Source organism: Neodiprion pinetum, chromosome 4 (assembly GCF_021155775.2).
Source record: "Neodiprion pinetum isolate iyNeoPine1 chromosome 4, iyNeoPine1.2, whole genome shotgun sequence".
NCBI lineage: Eukaryota > Metazoa > Arthropoda > Insecta > Hymenoptera > Diprionidae > Neodiprion > Neodiprion pinetum.
In genome coordinates, this window is record NC_060235.2 from 13,948,171 (window position 1) to 13,963,918 (window position 15,748).

Here is a 15,748-nt window from a genome sequence, read left to right on the forward strand (position 1 = left end):
TCATTGATTGGCTATCGATTGTCGGGTGATCTGTGCTCTGCTTAGTGCTGCCTTCTTGCTGCGGGTAAGCCGAACTTCGCTTCGCCCGGGCAGTTTGGGTGTTGACTGAACATTCTCCCCCGGGTTGACGGCTGAGACGTCAAGATCTTCAATGGGCAGAACACATAGTTTCGCAATTGGTCGGGTCAATTCCGTGGTAGCTGTCTTCAGTGTCACTACGCGGGTATGTCCGTCCTTCCCTGGGTGGATAGCGATTACCCTAGCGAGTGGCCATTTGGTAGGTGGGAACCGCTCATCTGTGAGGAGCACCAGAGAGCCAACTTTGATGTCGTTGGACGCCCGATGCCATTTGGAGATGCCCTGATGACGTTGAAGCACTTCGTTGCTCCAACGTCTCCAAAACTGTTGCAACAGTTGCTGTAGCAACTTGTACCCAGTTAGCGTCGATTCCGTTGTTGAAGGTAGCGAAGGTTCCGGAACAGCGGTGAGTGGTTCTCCAATGAGGAAGTGACCTGGAGTTAGTGGTTCCAGGTCGGCAGGATCTTCCGAGAGTGGGGCGAGAGGCCGAGAATTTACCACGGCTTCGATCTGTGTCAACACCGTAGTGAGCTGCTCGTAAGTCATCAGATGCTCTCCGATAGTTCTTGTGAGATGGAATTTGATAGACTTGACGGCAGCTTCCCATTTACCTCCAAAGTGCGGAGCTCCAGGCGGATTGAACTTCCAGGTTGTGCCATCTGTAGCCAGTAAATGTGAAAGTTCTCCCAGTGATTTTGATCCTGATGCGAATTCAGCCCTTAGAGTTGCATCTGCACCCACAAAGTTTGTACCACAGTCCGAATAAATGGTGTGGCAGACGCCCCGGCGACTTGCGAACCTCCGATACGCTGCGATGAATGCGCCTGTAGAGTAGTCCGTGACGAGTTCCAGATGTATAGCGGAGGTCGTGAAGCACACGAAAACTGCAATCCACCCCTTGTAAGTTTTCGCTCCACGACCCTGGAAGGTTTTCAGAGTGACTGGCCCAGCGTAGTCTAATCCTGTATGTAGAAACGCTCGTGCGGGAGTCACTCTAGAGGGGGGCAGTTGTCCCATCAATTGCTGTGCTCGAACACCTCGGTGTCTAGCACAGACTACGCAGCGTAAGATGTGAGATCTGACTGGTACGCGGCCACCAATAATCCAGTAGGATTGGCGTAACGCAGCCAGAGTCAATTGCGTTCCCCCGTGAAAGTTCCGTTTGTGTGCATGATCGATGAGGAGTGACGTCAGCAGTGAGTATCTAGGCAGAATCGCTGGATTTTTCTGCTGACTGTCCAATAGCGAATTTTTCAAGCGGCCACCGACTCTCAAAATTCCGTGATAGTCGACAAAGGGGGTCAGCTTGGCGAGTGGGTGATTTTTTGGTAGGAATCCCCCGTCAGAAAGCAGCTTGAGTTCCGATGAGAAGTACTGGCCTTGTGTATATTTGACCAGTAGCCATTTTGCGGGTTCCAGGTCTCCAGCAGATAGCGGGGTGGCTAGTGAGGACTGTGGCACCTTTTTCATTCGGCTGATGGCACGTAGACAGATTCCAAGCGTTCGAACCAGCGAAACCCAGCGAGAAAAGCGTTCTAAGAGAATTTGCAGAGGATGTGAATCTGTTTTAGCGAATGTCATGAAGGTTAGACCTGGTCTCTCTTCCTGATGAGTTGCGGTCGTAGCAGGTGGTTCAATAGTTGGCCAGTTTTCTTGGGACAAACTGAGCCATTTTGGACCCGACCACCAAAGCGGGTGTTTCAGCAGTTTGCCAACTGACAGTCCTCGCGAAGCACAGTCAGCTGGATTACTTTTCCCAGCGATAAAGGTCCAGCGGCTTCCAGGAAGAGTGTCTTGTATTTTCGCAACCCTGTTGCGTACGTAAGTTTTCCAGCGAGAGGGTTGACTTTGTATCCAAGCGAGGGTTACTGCAGAGTCAGTCCACAAATAGATTGGTAATTGCTCCAAGTTAAGTGTTTTTCGCACGTAGAGAGTAAGTCTGGTGAGAAGTACGGCAGCGTTCAACTCCAAACGTGGAATTGTGAGTGGTTTCAGAGGGGCTACTTGAGTTTTGGAGCATAAAAGTGCAACTGACGAATTCCCCTGAAGATCCGTCACCTTCAGGTAGACCACCGCAGCCATAGCGAGTTGGGATGCGTCTGAGAACCCGTGGAGCTCTGCAGACACATTCTCCTTGAGATTAATCCATCTGTTTACCCGGAGGTTAGCAAGGTTGGTGAGGTCCGCTCGAAATACCGTCCACTTGTGGAGTTGTGTCGGAGCCAATTGATCATCCCAGCCCAGTTTTTCAAGCCAGAGTTCTTGCATGATCACCTTGGCTTTGATGATGATCGGAGCGAGGAAACCGAGAGGATCATACAGACGAGCAATTTCAGACAAGATTGCCCGTTTTGTTGCTGGAGGATCTTCAGCCAAGTGATAGTTGAACTGGAATACATCGTGGTGAGGATTCCAGCCAACTCCGAGGACCTTCACCGTAGTATCTCCGATTTCCCGTAGCGAGTTCACTGGTTGATCGTTTGGTGACATTGTAGCGAGTAACCGAGCGCTGTTACTTGACCATTTTGTTAATGGGAAGCATCCAGCTGCACAGAGTTCCCTGGTTTGTTTAGCGATTGCAATCGCTTCCGTCTCTGTGTCAGCTCCCCCGTAGATGTCATCTACGTAGCGGGTTTCAGTCATTGGAGCTACTGCCAGCGGGTATTTGGATCCTTCGTCCTCTACTAGTTGCAGTAGAGTCCTGACAGCAAGATAAGGAGCACAAGTTGTGCCGTATGTGACCGTAGTGAGGGTGTACGCTTGCTGAGAATTGTCCTTGGTCTTCCAGAGGATGGACTGTAACGGCCAGTCCTTCGGATCTATGTCAATTTGCCGAAACATCTTTGTGATGTCGGATCCAAAAAGTATTGGAAACCGACGAATGCGGAGTAGTACATCGCAGATGTCTACTTGTATTTTTGGCCCAACGTGTAAGATCCCATTCAGCGAAACTCCTGATGAGGTGTTGCATGATCCATTGAACACTACTCTGAGCTTTGTAGTAGTGCTCTGTTCCTTGAGGACACCGTGATGAGGTAGGAAGCAATGTTGTTCCGGTAGATCTGCCATAGAAATGTGTTTCATGTGACCCATGTTCTCGTACTCAGACATAAAGTTGTGGTAGAGGTCACTGTAAGTAGTGTCCGTGCTCATCCGTTTCAAAACCCGACGCAGTGAAAATTGTGCGGATCTCAGTGAATTCCCAAGTGCTTCTACCTTGTCCTTGAGTGGCAAGTGCACCACGTAACGCCCATTTGGGTGACGATAATGTGTGGATCTAAAGTGAGCTTCACATTCGTCCTCCTGCTCACTATAGCGAATGTGCTGCTCATCATGCGGTTCTTCCTGGTCCCAGAATCTGGAGATCAGATCCGGTAGCTGTTCGTCGGCTGACACGTGCAGAGAATTGGCCGAATATTTCGTAGCAGTTGGATTGACTGAGCCGTAGACAATCCAGCCCAAGAGGGTTGACTGAGCAATTGGCGAATCAACAGGCCCTTTGCGAATCTTCTCATTCATGATGAAAGCTGCAGGTGCTGCTCCCAAAATGATGTCAATTGGTCTGGACTGCAGAAATTGCGGGTCAGCCAATTGCAGTCCCAGTAGATGCGACCATTTCTTGTCGATAAGGGTGTATGACGGCAAGTCTACCGCCAACACAGAGAGAATGTGGGCCTGTATTTTTAGCGAATTCTTCCCATATAGCGAATGTAGCTCAACAGTGCATGAGCCCAATGTGCGGCCAGCAGATGTGTTGCCGATGGCCCGTAGGCCCACGTTTGCGGATTTCAGAGGAAGTCCCAGTTTCTTGTGTAGCGAATTCGTCATGAATGACAGCTCAGAACCTTGATCTATCAGAAGTCTGGCTGTCAGAGGAGCTCCCGTTGTCGAATATACCCTGCAAGTTGCTGTAGCAAGTAAGGCTATTGTTTCCAGAGAATTGAGCCCTGAGCTGCCCGAAGCAGCAGTCGGTTGAGGATTAGCCCGAGATTCTTCATGGATGGCCGTGTGGTGCTTGTTGCCACAGTGGCGACATCTTGTAGTGGTGCGGCAGTCCTGTGAGCGGTGGCGTCCCAAACAATTCCAGCACAGTCGATGATCTTGAACCATAGTACGGCGCTGTGCGACAGAGGCAACCTTAAATTGCTGACAGTACAAAATAAAGTGCTTTTGCCTACACAGTTGGCAGATGCCTGGTTCATCTGTAGCCTCTTTAGGTGTATAGTATACTTGAGCGGTGGAACCAGAGGGGGTACTTGCAGTCTTGCTGGAATGTGAGGGTGACCGTGTGTTTGGGGGCTTGCTAGAGGTTTTTAGCAGCTTGGAGGTTGAAGCCTTGTCCTCCTTGGGTGAGGTTGGTCGTGAGGTGACTCCGATGGCGCTGATCTCCCAGGCGCGTACCTTCCCGATGAGGAAGTCTTGTAATTTCTGGTACGCCGGCAGCTCATTCGAGATGCCCAGGGTACTCTCCCACTCCTCCCTAAGTTCTGGTACCAGACGTCTGAGGGTGACGAAAACCAGGATAGGGTCCCAGTCCGCAATGGAGACTCGTAAGGTTCCCATCGCATCGATAATTTTCTGTGTCTGTAATACAAGTGCGTTTAGCTGAGGTGCCGAGTGATTAGGCACTGGCTCTGTGGTGAGGAGTTCCTCCAAGTAGGTGTTGAGAAGCCGACGAGGGTTATCATAACGCGCGACGAGGAGATCCCAAGCAGCAGGGAATGCCTCGTCTGTAAGAGGCACGTTTGCGATGAGTGCCAGTGCATCGTCCTTGAGTTGCGTCTTGAGGTAGGACATGCGCTGTGCCCCAGTGAGTTGCTCGGCATCAATTATGAGGGTGGTGAATAAGTCCCTAAACCCACGCCATTTCGTATAATCCCCGTCGAATGTCGGTAGTTTTATGTGAGGCAATTTAGTAGAGGATGGCCCAGTCGCGAAAAATTGTGTAGCATCTGCATGCCTAGGTGTCGCCTCTGCCTTCAGGGAGTTCACCTTGGCCTCCAAGCGGGTCTGCAGGCTCCCGTACAGCGTTGCACCACGTTGATAGACCTGAGCGGTGTGGTACTCATGTTCGAGCACTTCTTCGTGCTCCTCGTAAATGCGTTCGTGCAAGGCCTCAATACGGTCGACGGTTCTATTGACTAAAGCCAACTGGGCCATGGCTTGCTCGAGAGACATCGCCTGAAGTGCCTCAGGCGTGAGTCTTTGATCAATGTTGGCCAGAGAATCAACCCGGTCCTGCTGCAGCGCAGCCTTGTTGTTGAGAGACATGATGCGAATAACAGTGCTGGTGACCCGGAACTAAGTTTTCGGTCAAATGATACGGAAAAGTTCTATGTACCGGTGTACACTGACCGCCAAAGGCGACACCCGATGTGTCCAGCGATGCCTTTGACACTTAGCTTTTCACCAGATTGGCACTGCACAGCGAATACACCAAATGCTGAACACGAATTGTTAACGTGAGAAATAACCCAGAGAATAAGCCAAGCACAATTCTATTGTGACCAAACCAGCACCGATCCGGCTCGAAGGACCAAATGTTAAAGCGAGTAACAATAGAGGAATTCGGGATCTGGTCTGATACAGTTTGTCACAATAAAAAGAGAAAAATAAAAAAAAAACTGCGCGCACTGAATTTGGCAAAAAACAAAAAAATTATAATGATATTTATTGTACACTATATACAGTTAGCGAATTACCCGAATAAATACAATGCCAAGAGTAACACGTGGCAGCGAATGCACCCAAAACACAATTAATTAAATAATTGATTTAAAGCGAATTTACACACAGTAATTTTGGTTAACAGAAGCCAAGCAATTAGAAAAATTAGCTGAGAGAAGAACACGAGGTGAACTTGAGGTAGCCGAAAGAAGAATAATGGCGGAAACCGTTAGAAAACGAATCTTCTTCCCCGTGAGGAAGACTAAGCATGTCCCATAGCTAAGAGCCAATCAGAAAATTCATAGCGAATGACGTCAGAGAATAGCGAAATGCGCAAGTGTCAGTGAATTTGAACTAGAGATTCATTGATTGGCTATCGATTGTCGGGTGATCTGTGCTCTGCTTAGTGCTGCCTTCTTGCTGCGGGTAAGCCGAACTTCGCTTCGCCCGGGCAGTTTGGGTGTTGACTGAACAACATCTTATAAATGTGGTGGTATATATGATAGATATTGTGTATATTATAAACGAAACTTATGCAACATGCTGATGATTATATTATGGCTGCAGATTATTACGGGCAGAATAAGGGCCGTCCATTATTCACATGAGGCTTGAAAGGACGGGAAGGGGGGGGGGGGGGGGGGGGGGTGAAAAATCACGAAATGTCACAAGGGGGGAGGGGGGTGTAATAAGATATCACGTGTATTTGTTTTTTCATTATTTTTTCAAACGCGCGATTTTTAAATCGAAAAGCGGCGTGTAGTGTGACCTTGACTCGCCGTAATAGATCATTCGTTTATTATTATTTTTATGCCAATCAAAAACAACCTGCAACCTTTCTATCTGGACATTTTTATCATGGTCCTTAATTTCAGAATAAAATAAGATTATATTTCATATCTGTATTTAAGATAATACTCTAAAATATTCTAAAGAATTTAAGATTTTTTTTAGATACTATAAATACACGTGATGTTGGGTGGGGGGTGGGGGGGTAGTCTTAAACCCCACCACGTATCACCAAGGGGGGGGGGTTGAAAAATGCTTAAAAAAAGGTCACGTGATTATTGGACGGCCCCATAAGGCAATGGAAGAATATTATTGGTAATAGCAGAGGGCTTAGCGCCAGACTTCGAGTGATTCGGAGCTAACGTTAAGGCTTTGCTCGGGGAGCAATTTACGCGGCTTAGGTATGCCTAGTTCCGTCATTTTAATTTCCGATTGGGTCCGGAGCAGCGAAGAAGAGCGAGGAGGCAGGTCATCGGGAAATGGTATTATTTCTAGGTGCGGGTGGTGGATGGAATGGCGCGTAGGAATTTTGGGTCTTGTACGACGCGGGTGAGGGATATGTTTAAGGCTGGAAATAATTTGTTCTGGTGATAGAATTTTAGGCTGGACGATACCTTTTTGGGCGAAGGGGATAGCGTCTACTAAGCTGGACAGGTCGAGCTCGTATTCGTTTAAGCGTCGGTCCAGGTCAATTAGTCGGTTGAGTGTGCCAATTTCAATTTATTGGGATGGACGATTTGAGTTTGTCGGGGGGTAATCCAAATTTCAGCGTTGATATTGTCAATTATACGTTTAATCGTATACACTCCTTTATAGTGGTCGTCGAATTTGGATCGGGTTTCATTTAGTAGATAGACCTTTTCACCTGCTTCGAAATTTTGGCTGTTGACATTACGGTGGTAATACGTCTTGAAACGATGCTTTGCCTGTTGTAGATTAGACGCGGCGTGTTTTCGTATGCTGGATAGATTAGCGATTAAGTCTAGAAGGAAGGAATCGTGGGAACGAGTGTACGCCCTGGCAGGGTTCGCATCTGTTGGGAGTCTGGCTTGAGAGTCAAAAATTAGTAGGTGGGGGGTGAAGTTAGTACCTTCGTGCTTCGCGGTGTTGTAACAAAAAATTGCAAAGCGGATGTAACCGTCCCAGTCTTTACCAGCATCCGTGTAGTGTTTGATGTGCTCAGTAAGAACAAGGTGACTGCGTTCTAGCGATCCGTTAGGCTGTGGGCGGTAAGCTGTGGTTCGTATTTGCTTGATTTTGAAAAGTTTACAAAGTTGTTTGATGACTGTACTCATAAAATTCTGTCCTTGATCTGTAAGTATTGCTCGAGAAGCATCGTAACGTATGATGTATTCTTTTGCGAATGCTGCGCCTATAGTTTTGGCGGTGGCATCAGGTAAAGGGATGGCGTCCAGGAATTTTGTCAAATTGCATTGTATCGTCAAGAGATATTTGTTGATCGAATCAGTAAGGGGTAGAGGTCCAACAATATCTAATGCCACTTTGTCGAATGCATCGGCAGGCGTGTCCGTTATCATCATTGGCAATTTGGTTTTTACTCTGATCAATTTTTTTCTTTGGCAACTCTCGCAAGGTCTTGTGGAATCTTGGATTTGTTCTTTCATACGGGGCCAAAAATACTTTTGTTTAATGCGGTTATATATTTTAGTGACACCTTGATGAACGCCGATCAACGATTCGTGGCATTCTCTGATTATTTCTTTTCGTGAACATTCGTCTGGGATGACAGTCGTGTTTCGACAAAGCATGATTTGAATTTCTAAGTCTGCAAAAATATGGGATAGAAGTTTTCGAAAAACGCGGGGATCGAGAGCGTCTAAACTATCATCGGTTATCGGAAGTGCAAGAGACTTTAGGTTTGAATCGGCTAAAGCCGTTTTGAGTTTGGACAATAGCTTGAAGATATCGTATAGGTTGCTTTTATCTGAGCTTTTTGTTTTCAATACTAGGGTGAAAATACGTCGACTATTGTGTTTAGATTCAATGATATCAAATTGTCGCGGACGAGGCCTCACTACTATTTTTGGGTCAACGATATTCTTGTCGGCAAGTTGGGCTGGTATACCCTTAATCCAGGCGCAGTCTGTCGATATGAAGTGCGCATAGTTGGTTTTGAGCAACAAAAGTCCATCATTGGTATCTTTGACATTGTCCGATACTGGTATGTCGTCCAAGTTGTCAATAAAATATGCGACACCGTGAGGGTCATTAATTTGATCATCGTTAGTGTTGAGAGCACTGTCATGGTTATGGTCAGTAATTTCCATGTGGGAGTCGAATTGTTGAAGGCACGTATAGTTTTCAGTGTCCGTGAGCAAGTCGGAACTGTCGTCGTTATCAGAGGTGGGCGGGAGAGGCGAGGGGGGGGGACAGGAGTGTAAGGAATGGTTCGTCGGCCTGGAAGTAGCGGGGGGGTATCTCCTAGCGGGACGCGGAGGCCCGACGGGGGGGGGGGGGCATGATGACTTTAGAGGGTGGGGGTGGAGGTGGAATCGGACGAGGTGCTGCAGGTTTAGTCGGACGTTCCGATTTCTTTCGCAGATGGCGGCGGGGCGGTAATCAAGACGTGGAAGGGACAGGGTCAGGGAGGTTAGTACAAACGGGTGGGGGTGTAATGCAGGGGCGCGCGGTGGCAGGAAGCGGAGAGTCGAGGCGGCAAACAGTGATTCTTATTTTCGAATTTTCAAAAACATAATGGATCATTTTGCATACCGCGCTCCATTCTAATTTGTCGAGTCCGCGACCTATCAATGGTATCGAGACATATGTTACGCCATCTTCTTGCAAGGTTTTCCTAAAGTTGACCAAGGTGTCAAAAAAAACGTGTGGAAAAGGTCTGTCACTGTATTTGGGCTTTGTAACTAGGTTATAGATTTTTCGGTTTCCATGGACTACAGAAATAACGTCAGTCACAGTCGGGTCGAATTCTCTAAGTTGTTCGCGGTTTATGAATTTACGTTCTGTCAGTTCTGAAGCGATTCCTTTTGACATTTGGCAGTCAGCGGATATGCAATGAGCCAAGTTATCCTTTTGCTGTAATAGGTCAGCTTTTATTTCTTTGATACTTCTATTACGCGTGAGTAGAAAAGTTTCGCTTTCTATGAGGAAGTCGCTATAAGAAGGGCCCGGTAAATCGGTGGGTGGACCAAAGTCATCAGTTCCTGATTCAGTTTCTGGGGTCTGTAAGTCATCCGAGCTGAGGAAAGAATCTGAAAAATAGCTCAGGTATGGTCTTTCATGAGACCCAGGGTTTGTTAGAGAATTTGTTTCACAGTGGCGTTTAGGTTCGCGATGTACTAAGATCGGCGCCGGGGTAAAGCGGGGGGACTTAAGGAGCAACGGGGTTTCTTCATCGCTGAACTCATCGTCGGAGAGATCAGAGAAATCAGAGGAATCAGAGGAGTATATCATCGCACACGGTTGTGAGATTTTAGGGTGTTTCAGCGGAGTTGGGTTGGTGGACTCGTCTGTGGTCTGTCTAGGACGTCTGGGGTACTGATGAGTCTTTTAACTGCGTTTTTTTGATCTATCGCTAGAGGCTTCAGTCGTTGGACGGGGGCGTTTTGTATCTATAGGAATAATTTGAGCGGTGTCGGGCGGTGCGTTCCTGGACAGAGCATCAGCGTTGATATCAGATTTTCTGGACATGTATTTCGTATCGAAGTCGTACTCTGCCAGTTCTAAGCTCCACCGTAATTAGTAGTACAGCAAGGCCGGTTCTACACGCAGATTCCGGTTACCGACACTTACTGACCGAGCCGACCAGTCCGCCTATACATTCTCCCCAGACTCAAACCCTTTTCCGCTCCGCGCAGCCCAGACTCAAACCCTTTTTCGCGATGACGTCACAGTCTGACGTACCGAAGGTCAATTACCGACAGTTGTATCGATCGAGGGTCAAAATCGTGCTGTTTTACCTACAATCTTACCGACAGTTGTATCGATCAAGGGTCAAAATCGTGCTGTTTTACCGACAATCTTACCGACCGAAGGTCTGTAGTGCTCGCCTGTCCCACGATAGGACTGCTGATGTGTAACATGAACCACTCCGAATTCCTTTCCCACGGTAGGACTGCTGACGTGTAACGTCAACCACCTCACATTCCTTTCCCACCTTATCAACCACCTCACATTCCTTTCCCACCTTATCAGCCCTGTGACATTCCAAAATTAATAGTTCCGAGAATTGTTTGTCCCAACGTCGCACCGGAATCCTTTGACCGCGTGCCGCTCACCGTCAAGTCGAAACTTGTCAGGTGCGCGCGCATACGTATTTGATATCAGTCCCGTGACATTCCTTACCCTCCATCAAATTATGTGGTGGGGGAACGTTATGAAAGCGAAAAGTGAAAAGTTCATCGTCAGTCTGAAGCTGTTCTTCTTGCAAATAAGAAGTGCTCTGGAACAACGTGAGTTGAAGAAACGATTAGAACTGCTCCTCAAGAATATCGGAGAAGTAAAACATCTCCTGAAAATCAGATCCGACCTCAATCGACTGACAAGAGATTTCGAGCACCTACAACTGGACCGTAACGACAATGGACTTCTCAAAACTGAACGAAATCGCGCGGCTGGAGACGTTTCTGCCGTTAAAAAAAGTTTCGGATCTTGAAGCCTACTTCGAATACAGAGTCAGCGGTGTTCGTCGAGTCAAAACGAAATTTGGAGACAAAATCGTTCTGGACTTAGATGACGCTTTCACGATTTTTCTGCCCAACCGACTGAACAAAGCCCTCCACGAAAACAAAGATTTGTACCAGAAGGTGACAGCAGCCAGTAAGGAGATACGGTTGCATATACGCTATCTTGGCGGACCCTACAGTCAACTCGAATTTGTATAAGTATAATATTCAAACAATGTTCTATGTAAGTCTTACGTTTAATAAACAAAAAAAGATTGAAATTATGAATATTTTTTCATTTATCCATCCTGTATACCTTGAATCCTACGTACGTTTTGTATCTAGAATTAAGTCTCAAAATCTAAGAAAATGTCCGAACACCACTAAGCAACGACGGAGGGTTTCGAGCTGCAACTCTACGATGAGTATTTGGACGGGTTCAGACCGGAGTGCAAGGTCGGCCGATAGCCGCGGTACAGAGCCTGCGGTGTTGGGTTACTATCGCTCTAGGAATGCAAAACTCGGTTTGAGTACAGCTCGGTCAAGGATGGAGAGCAAGGTCGAATCTTACATAAGCTTCTGAAAAAAATTCTCTCTTAAGAGCTAAGGTGAAGGTATAAAATTATTTCATGAATATTCTTTAAAAGTTTTATTGAGTACAATTTTTAGAGTACGGTTGACAATTACTTCACAAAAAAATAGTACAATAATTCTATTCAACAGTGTCATGACCAGGGTGATATATTCGCCAGGAATGCGGGACCGTTCTTGTAGACGCTTCTGCGCAGTAACACAAATCGTACAGCCTCGCCATCCGGACAGTACGATGATTTTGAAGCCAATTCTGGAGTATGCAAACGTTTCGTGCTGCACAGATTGCGTTGGGTATTGTGTGAAGGTCGCATCTCAGAGACACAGCTGAAGTTTTTTGCAGGGTTTCAAGCGACGGGCAGTCAAAGTCCAACATATCGATGATTTCAACTTTCGGAACGATTTTGAGCAACCAATCTCGTTTTTCTTCTCCTTTTACGTACACGGTTTGAGCTTTGCACAGCCTGTCTTGAATGGTCCGCTCAACTTCCTCAAAAGGTACGGTTCCACAGCTCCAACGTGAGCCGTGAAAATCGCGTTCTAACCAAGAATTTTGGCTTTTATATTTGACGTCCAGTAAATTCCATTTATAAGGTGGTTTGAAGAAAAACACTGAAGGAGATGCTTCCGAGTAGATTGAAATTACAGCCAATTCTTTTAACGTGAAGGTGTTGTTGAGAGGTCTACGAAAGCCTTGTATGTCAACGATGAGCTCCATCTTTGAACTGTGCGAGATGGTGGGAACGGGTCAGCTTTTATACCAACTTTTTCACCCCACCACTGAGCGGGTTGTATTCGACAATACGATCGTGAACGATCAAGCAGTACGCCGATGTTTCAGCGGGAAAGTTGGCTTTAGCTTCAAATTCAAGACGGATGTCGACGGGTCCGTACTTCAAAGATTCGTTTTGTTTCGAACAGTCGATAACGAACAAGGGGACGTCTCGAAGGAATTCACTCTTTGTCAGCAACGGCTCGGGGTTCTTGTCGTAGTAGGTAGCTTGGAAGTTTGCGTACATCTCGTACAGGAGCGCGTAGAGATTACGACTCATGTTGAGGTTCAGGTTACCGTACGGATAAGATTGAGAGTTTAAGAATAGCTTGACGTCCGTGATATTGCAATGATCGAAATGACTTGCGTTCTTGCCGGTCTTGTTCTTTCCACTTGTTTGGAAACTCAAAATGACGTACCGAGGTTTTTCAAGCTGAGTGGAAGTTTTCACAGTCCAAACGTGTTTCGATGTTGTGGGAAGTAAGGGATATTCGTACAATTCCCAACTGCGGAAGCTCATCGAAACAGGCGGATCTCTCTGAATGAAATTTAGTGGGTCAACTTTTTTCTGATCCGCGAGTTTCAAATACGGTATTAGCCATTCCACTGCATTGATCGTGATTTTGAATTCCTCCTCCTGAGTCTGCATGATTGCGTTGACGTCAGTTTTTGATCTCGTCAAAATTAACTCATGTTTAGCGTTGACAACGATCTTGCGGTAGTCTTCGGCGAAACCCAATATCATGCTGAGCGGTATCAGTACGTCAAAGTTACCATCGGCATCGGTTAATTTTTTCTTCTCTTCTACATCGAGCCATCCAGCGTTCTCCATCAGCCAAGTCTGACCAGGGTGCAGGGAAGCGTAACCCTTCATGAGACTTGTCAAGCCAACGTTCTTGCTTCTATCAACCTCAACTGCGTTAATTTCGTAGCGAATTTCTTCAAACAGATGACAGATGGCGTTGTTTACGAGCTGTGTGTTCACAGTAGCTGTACCATCAGGTTTGAGGAGTCGTCCGTGGATATGTACCGAACTTTTGCTGGGTAATATGCACAAATCCTGATGCTGAACGGTGATTCGAATTTCATCGCTGTTGTTGAAAGTTGACGAGGCGTAAGGTTTGTGAGCGTGAATCTCGTAATGCGCAACGGATTCGTCAAAGACGACTGGTGTTTGAATGCTCAAGATTTCCTCCTCCATGGCACGTAGCAGATGATAAAAAAGCAAAATCGGATTTTTATTTGGCGGAAATTCCTCTTCCGAAAGGTGTCAGTTTCAGACCCAGAGCTATCAGGAACTCCACGTTTCGAGGTGTTAGCGGTTCGGGAATCGAACGACGAGTGACTTGATCGGGGCATGTCGACTTACTGATATACCTACTCTTTGACAGTCTGTTATATACGATTCCCATCGTTTATTGCGATTTGATGTGTAGTCTCACAGTAATAACTTCTCCACGGAAATTAACCAGGTCTCCGTCTTGATCCACTAACCGGAGCTGAACGTGATCTATGGTCTTGACGGTGATCGGAAGGTAAATGACGTGCGACGGTACTTCCACGATCTTATATCCTGGTGGGACGGTCGGCAAAAACTCGTGAATAGTGTGTACTTAGTGTCCATTGACGTAGGCGCCCGTTGTAATGCTACACTCGACTCGCAACGCGTTGACCTTGAGTATAGTTACAGGCACGTCCGATTCGTGAGTTTTGTCAACCTCCAGTACACGTGGTGTAAATCCCAAAAGTTGAGCAATGGAATCATTCGGCTCAAAGTTAATCGTGTGGTTGCATGTGATTTCGCTGCGTAATGTATTATTGTTGGGTTTGATGGCGAGCCTGATGTCTGTATTTCTTAGCACGTTTTGTAGATACTTCTCTATGTCCTCGATCTCGTAGCTGCCGGTAGGTATGGTGATCACTTTGTCAGCTACGTAAATTTTATTGTGACCGACATCAACGTTGGGAATCGAATTAAAGGTTAACAGCTCTACCAAGCCAAGAGCATAACTTTTATCACGAGCAAGTTCGATCGGTGGGAAATATTGTGCCTCGAGTATCGAAGAGGTTCCCGAAATCGTTAACGTTAACGAATCATCCATGACTGCGAGTGGTAGACTGACTTTGACGAATCACGCACCATGTTTATATAGCTCACCACTCAGAAATTTCAGACACGAGTGTCCGCATTCAAATGTATCGTAATCCTGGTACCTCTCATGATTGTATTTGACGCTACCAACGCCGAGGTATTTTATGAGGTCCGAGGGTGGTTGAAGGTTGCCGAAACTGTCAAAGTAATCGATATTATTGTCCCGTTTCTTGTACGCAACCCAGTGTGTTCCCGGACCGTCTTTGTCGTCAAGGTTGATTATAGCTGACTCGTTTTTTCGTGGACCGTTTTCGGGCATTTCGTTTCGCATGAAAACACCGCGGAAATGCGGAACCCTCAAGATTTTTGCATATTTCAACAAGTCCCAATCAGTCAACGCTCGACGTGGTAGCATCGCATCTAGTTTTTTGAAAGATGGAGACCAAGACCTGTTTTGTACGGATTCATGTGAAGCCCTTTGCCCAACGCGATAGCTTCCATAGTTTTGTTGTGTCGTTTGCTTTCCTCCAATTCTCGTTTAGCCGCGCTCGCATCGTTCACAGCTTTTGCTATACCTGCCGCACCACCAGCTAACGCACCTGTAGCGCTGAGACCGGCAAAAATAGGAATCAGAAACGGTAGAAAACCACCGACTTTCGAAGGTACCGGTAGGACGCGAGGTGTTCGCACTTTACCACCCGCTTTTTTAACGGCGTTCTCAGCTCCCTTCAGCGCAGATTCGATAGCTACTTTTGCATCGTTGCTTGGAACCATGGAACGTTTTGCAGCATTTACAATTTTTCTCAAGGTCACATTTTTTGACTTTCGCATTCCCATTCCGAGTTTTGATTTTACTTTCATTGTATTAGCTACTGCCCAAGCGGCTGCCTTCTCACCCAAATTTGCGTCCTTTGCGAGAACCCGTTTCCAAAATTTCTCAGCCAACACCCTATCAGCCTCGTTTCTAACCTCAAGGTTCTCACGATTTTTCGAATACGCTATATCGTGTTCCTCACACGCTGCATCGAGAGGGTTGATACCGGAATCGCCTCTCGCGAGTCTTTTCGTCAACTTCGTACCGGGACCGCAGTATTGGTAACCGGGAACATGCAACTC

At 46.7% G+C, this 15,748-nt stretch overlaps 1 protein-coding gene across 1 annotated transcript; it reads right to left on the minus strand.

Annotated features, from left to right (window-relative positions):
- LOC124217266 (uncharacterized) lies at positions 1-5,349 on the minus strand. The gene has a single exon (XM_046622672.1). The coding sequence runs from the start codon at positions 5,347-5,349 to the stop codon at positions 1-3; it is 5,349 nt and encodes a 1,782-aa protein (XP_046478628.1).
- Between the last annotated feature and the right edge of the window lie 10,399 nt (positions 5,350-15,748).

Excerpts from the sequence above, each read along its gene's own strand:
- LOC124217266 (XM_046622672.1), bottom strand. The coding sequence starts at position 5,349 with ATGTCTCTCAACAACAAGGCTGCGCTGCAGCAGGACCGGGTTGATTCT.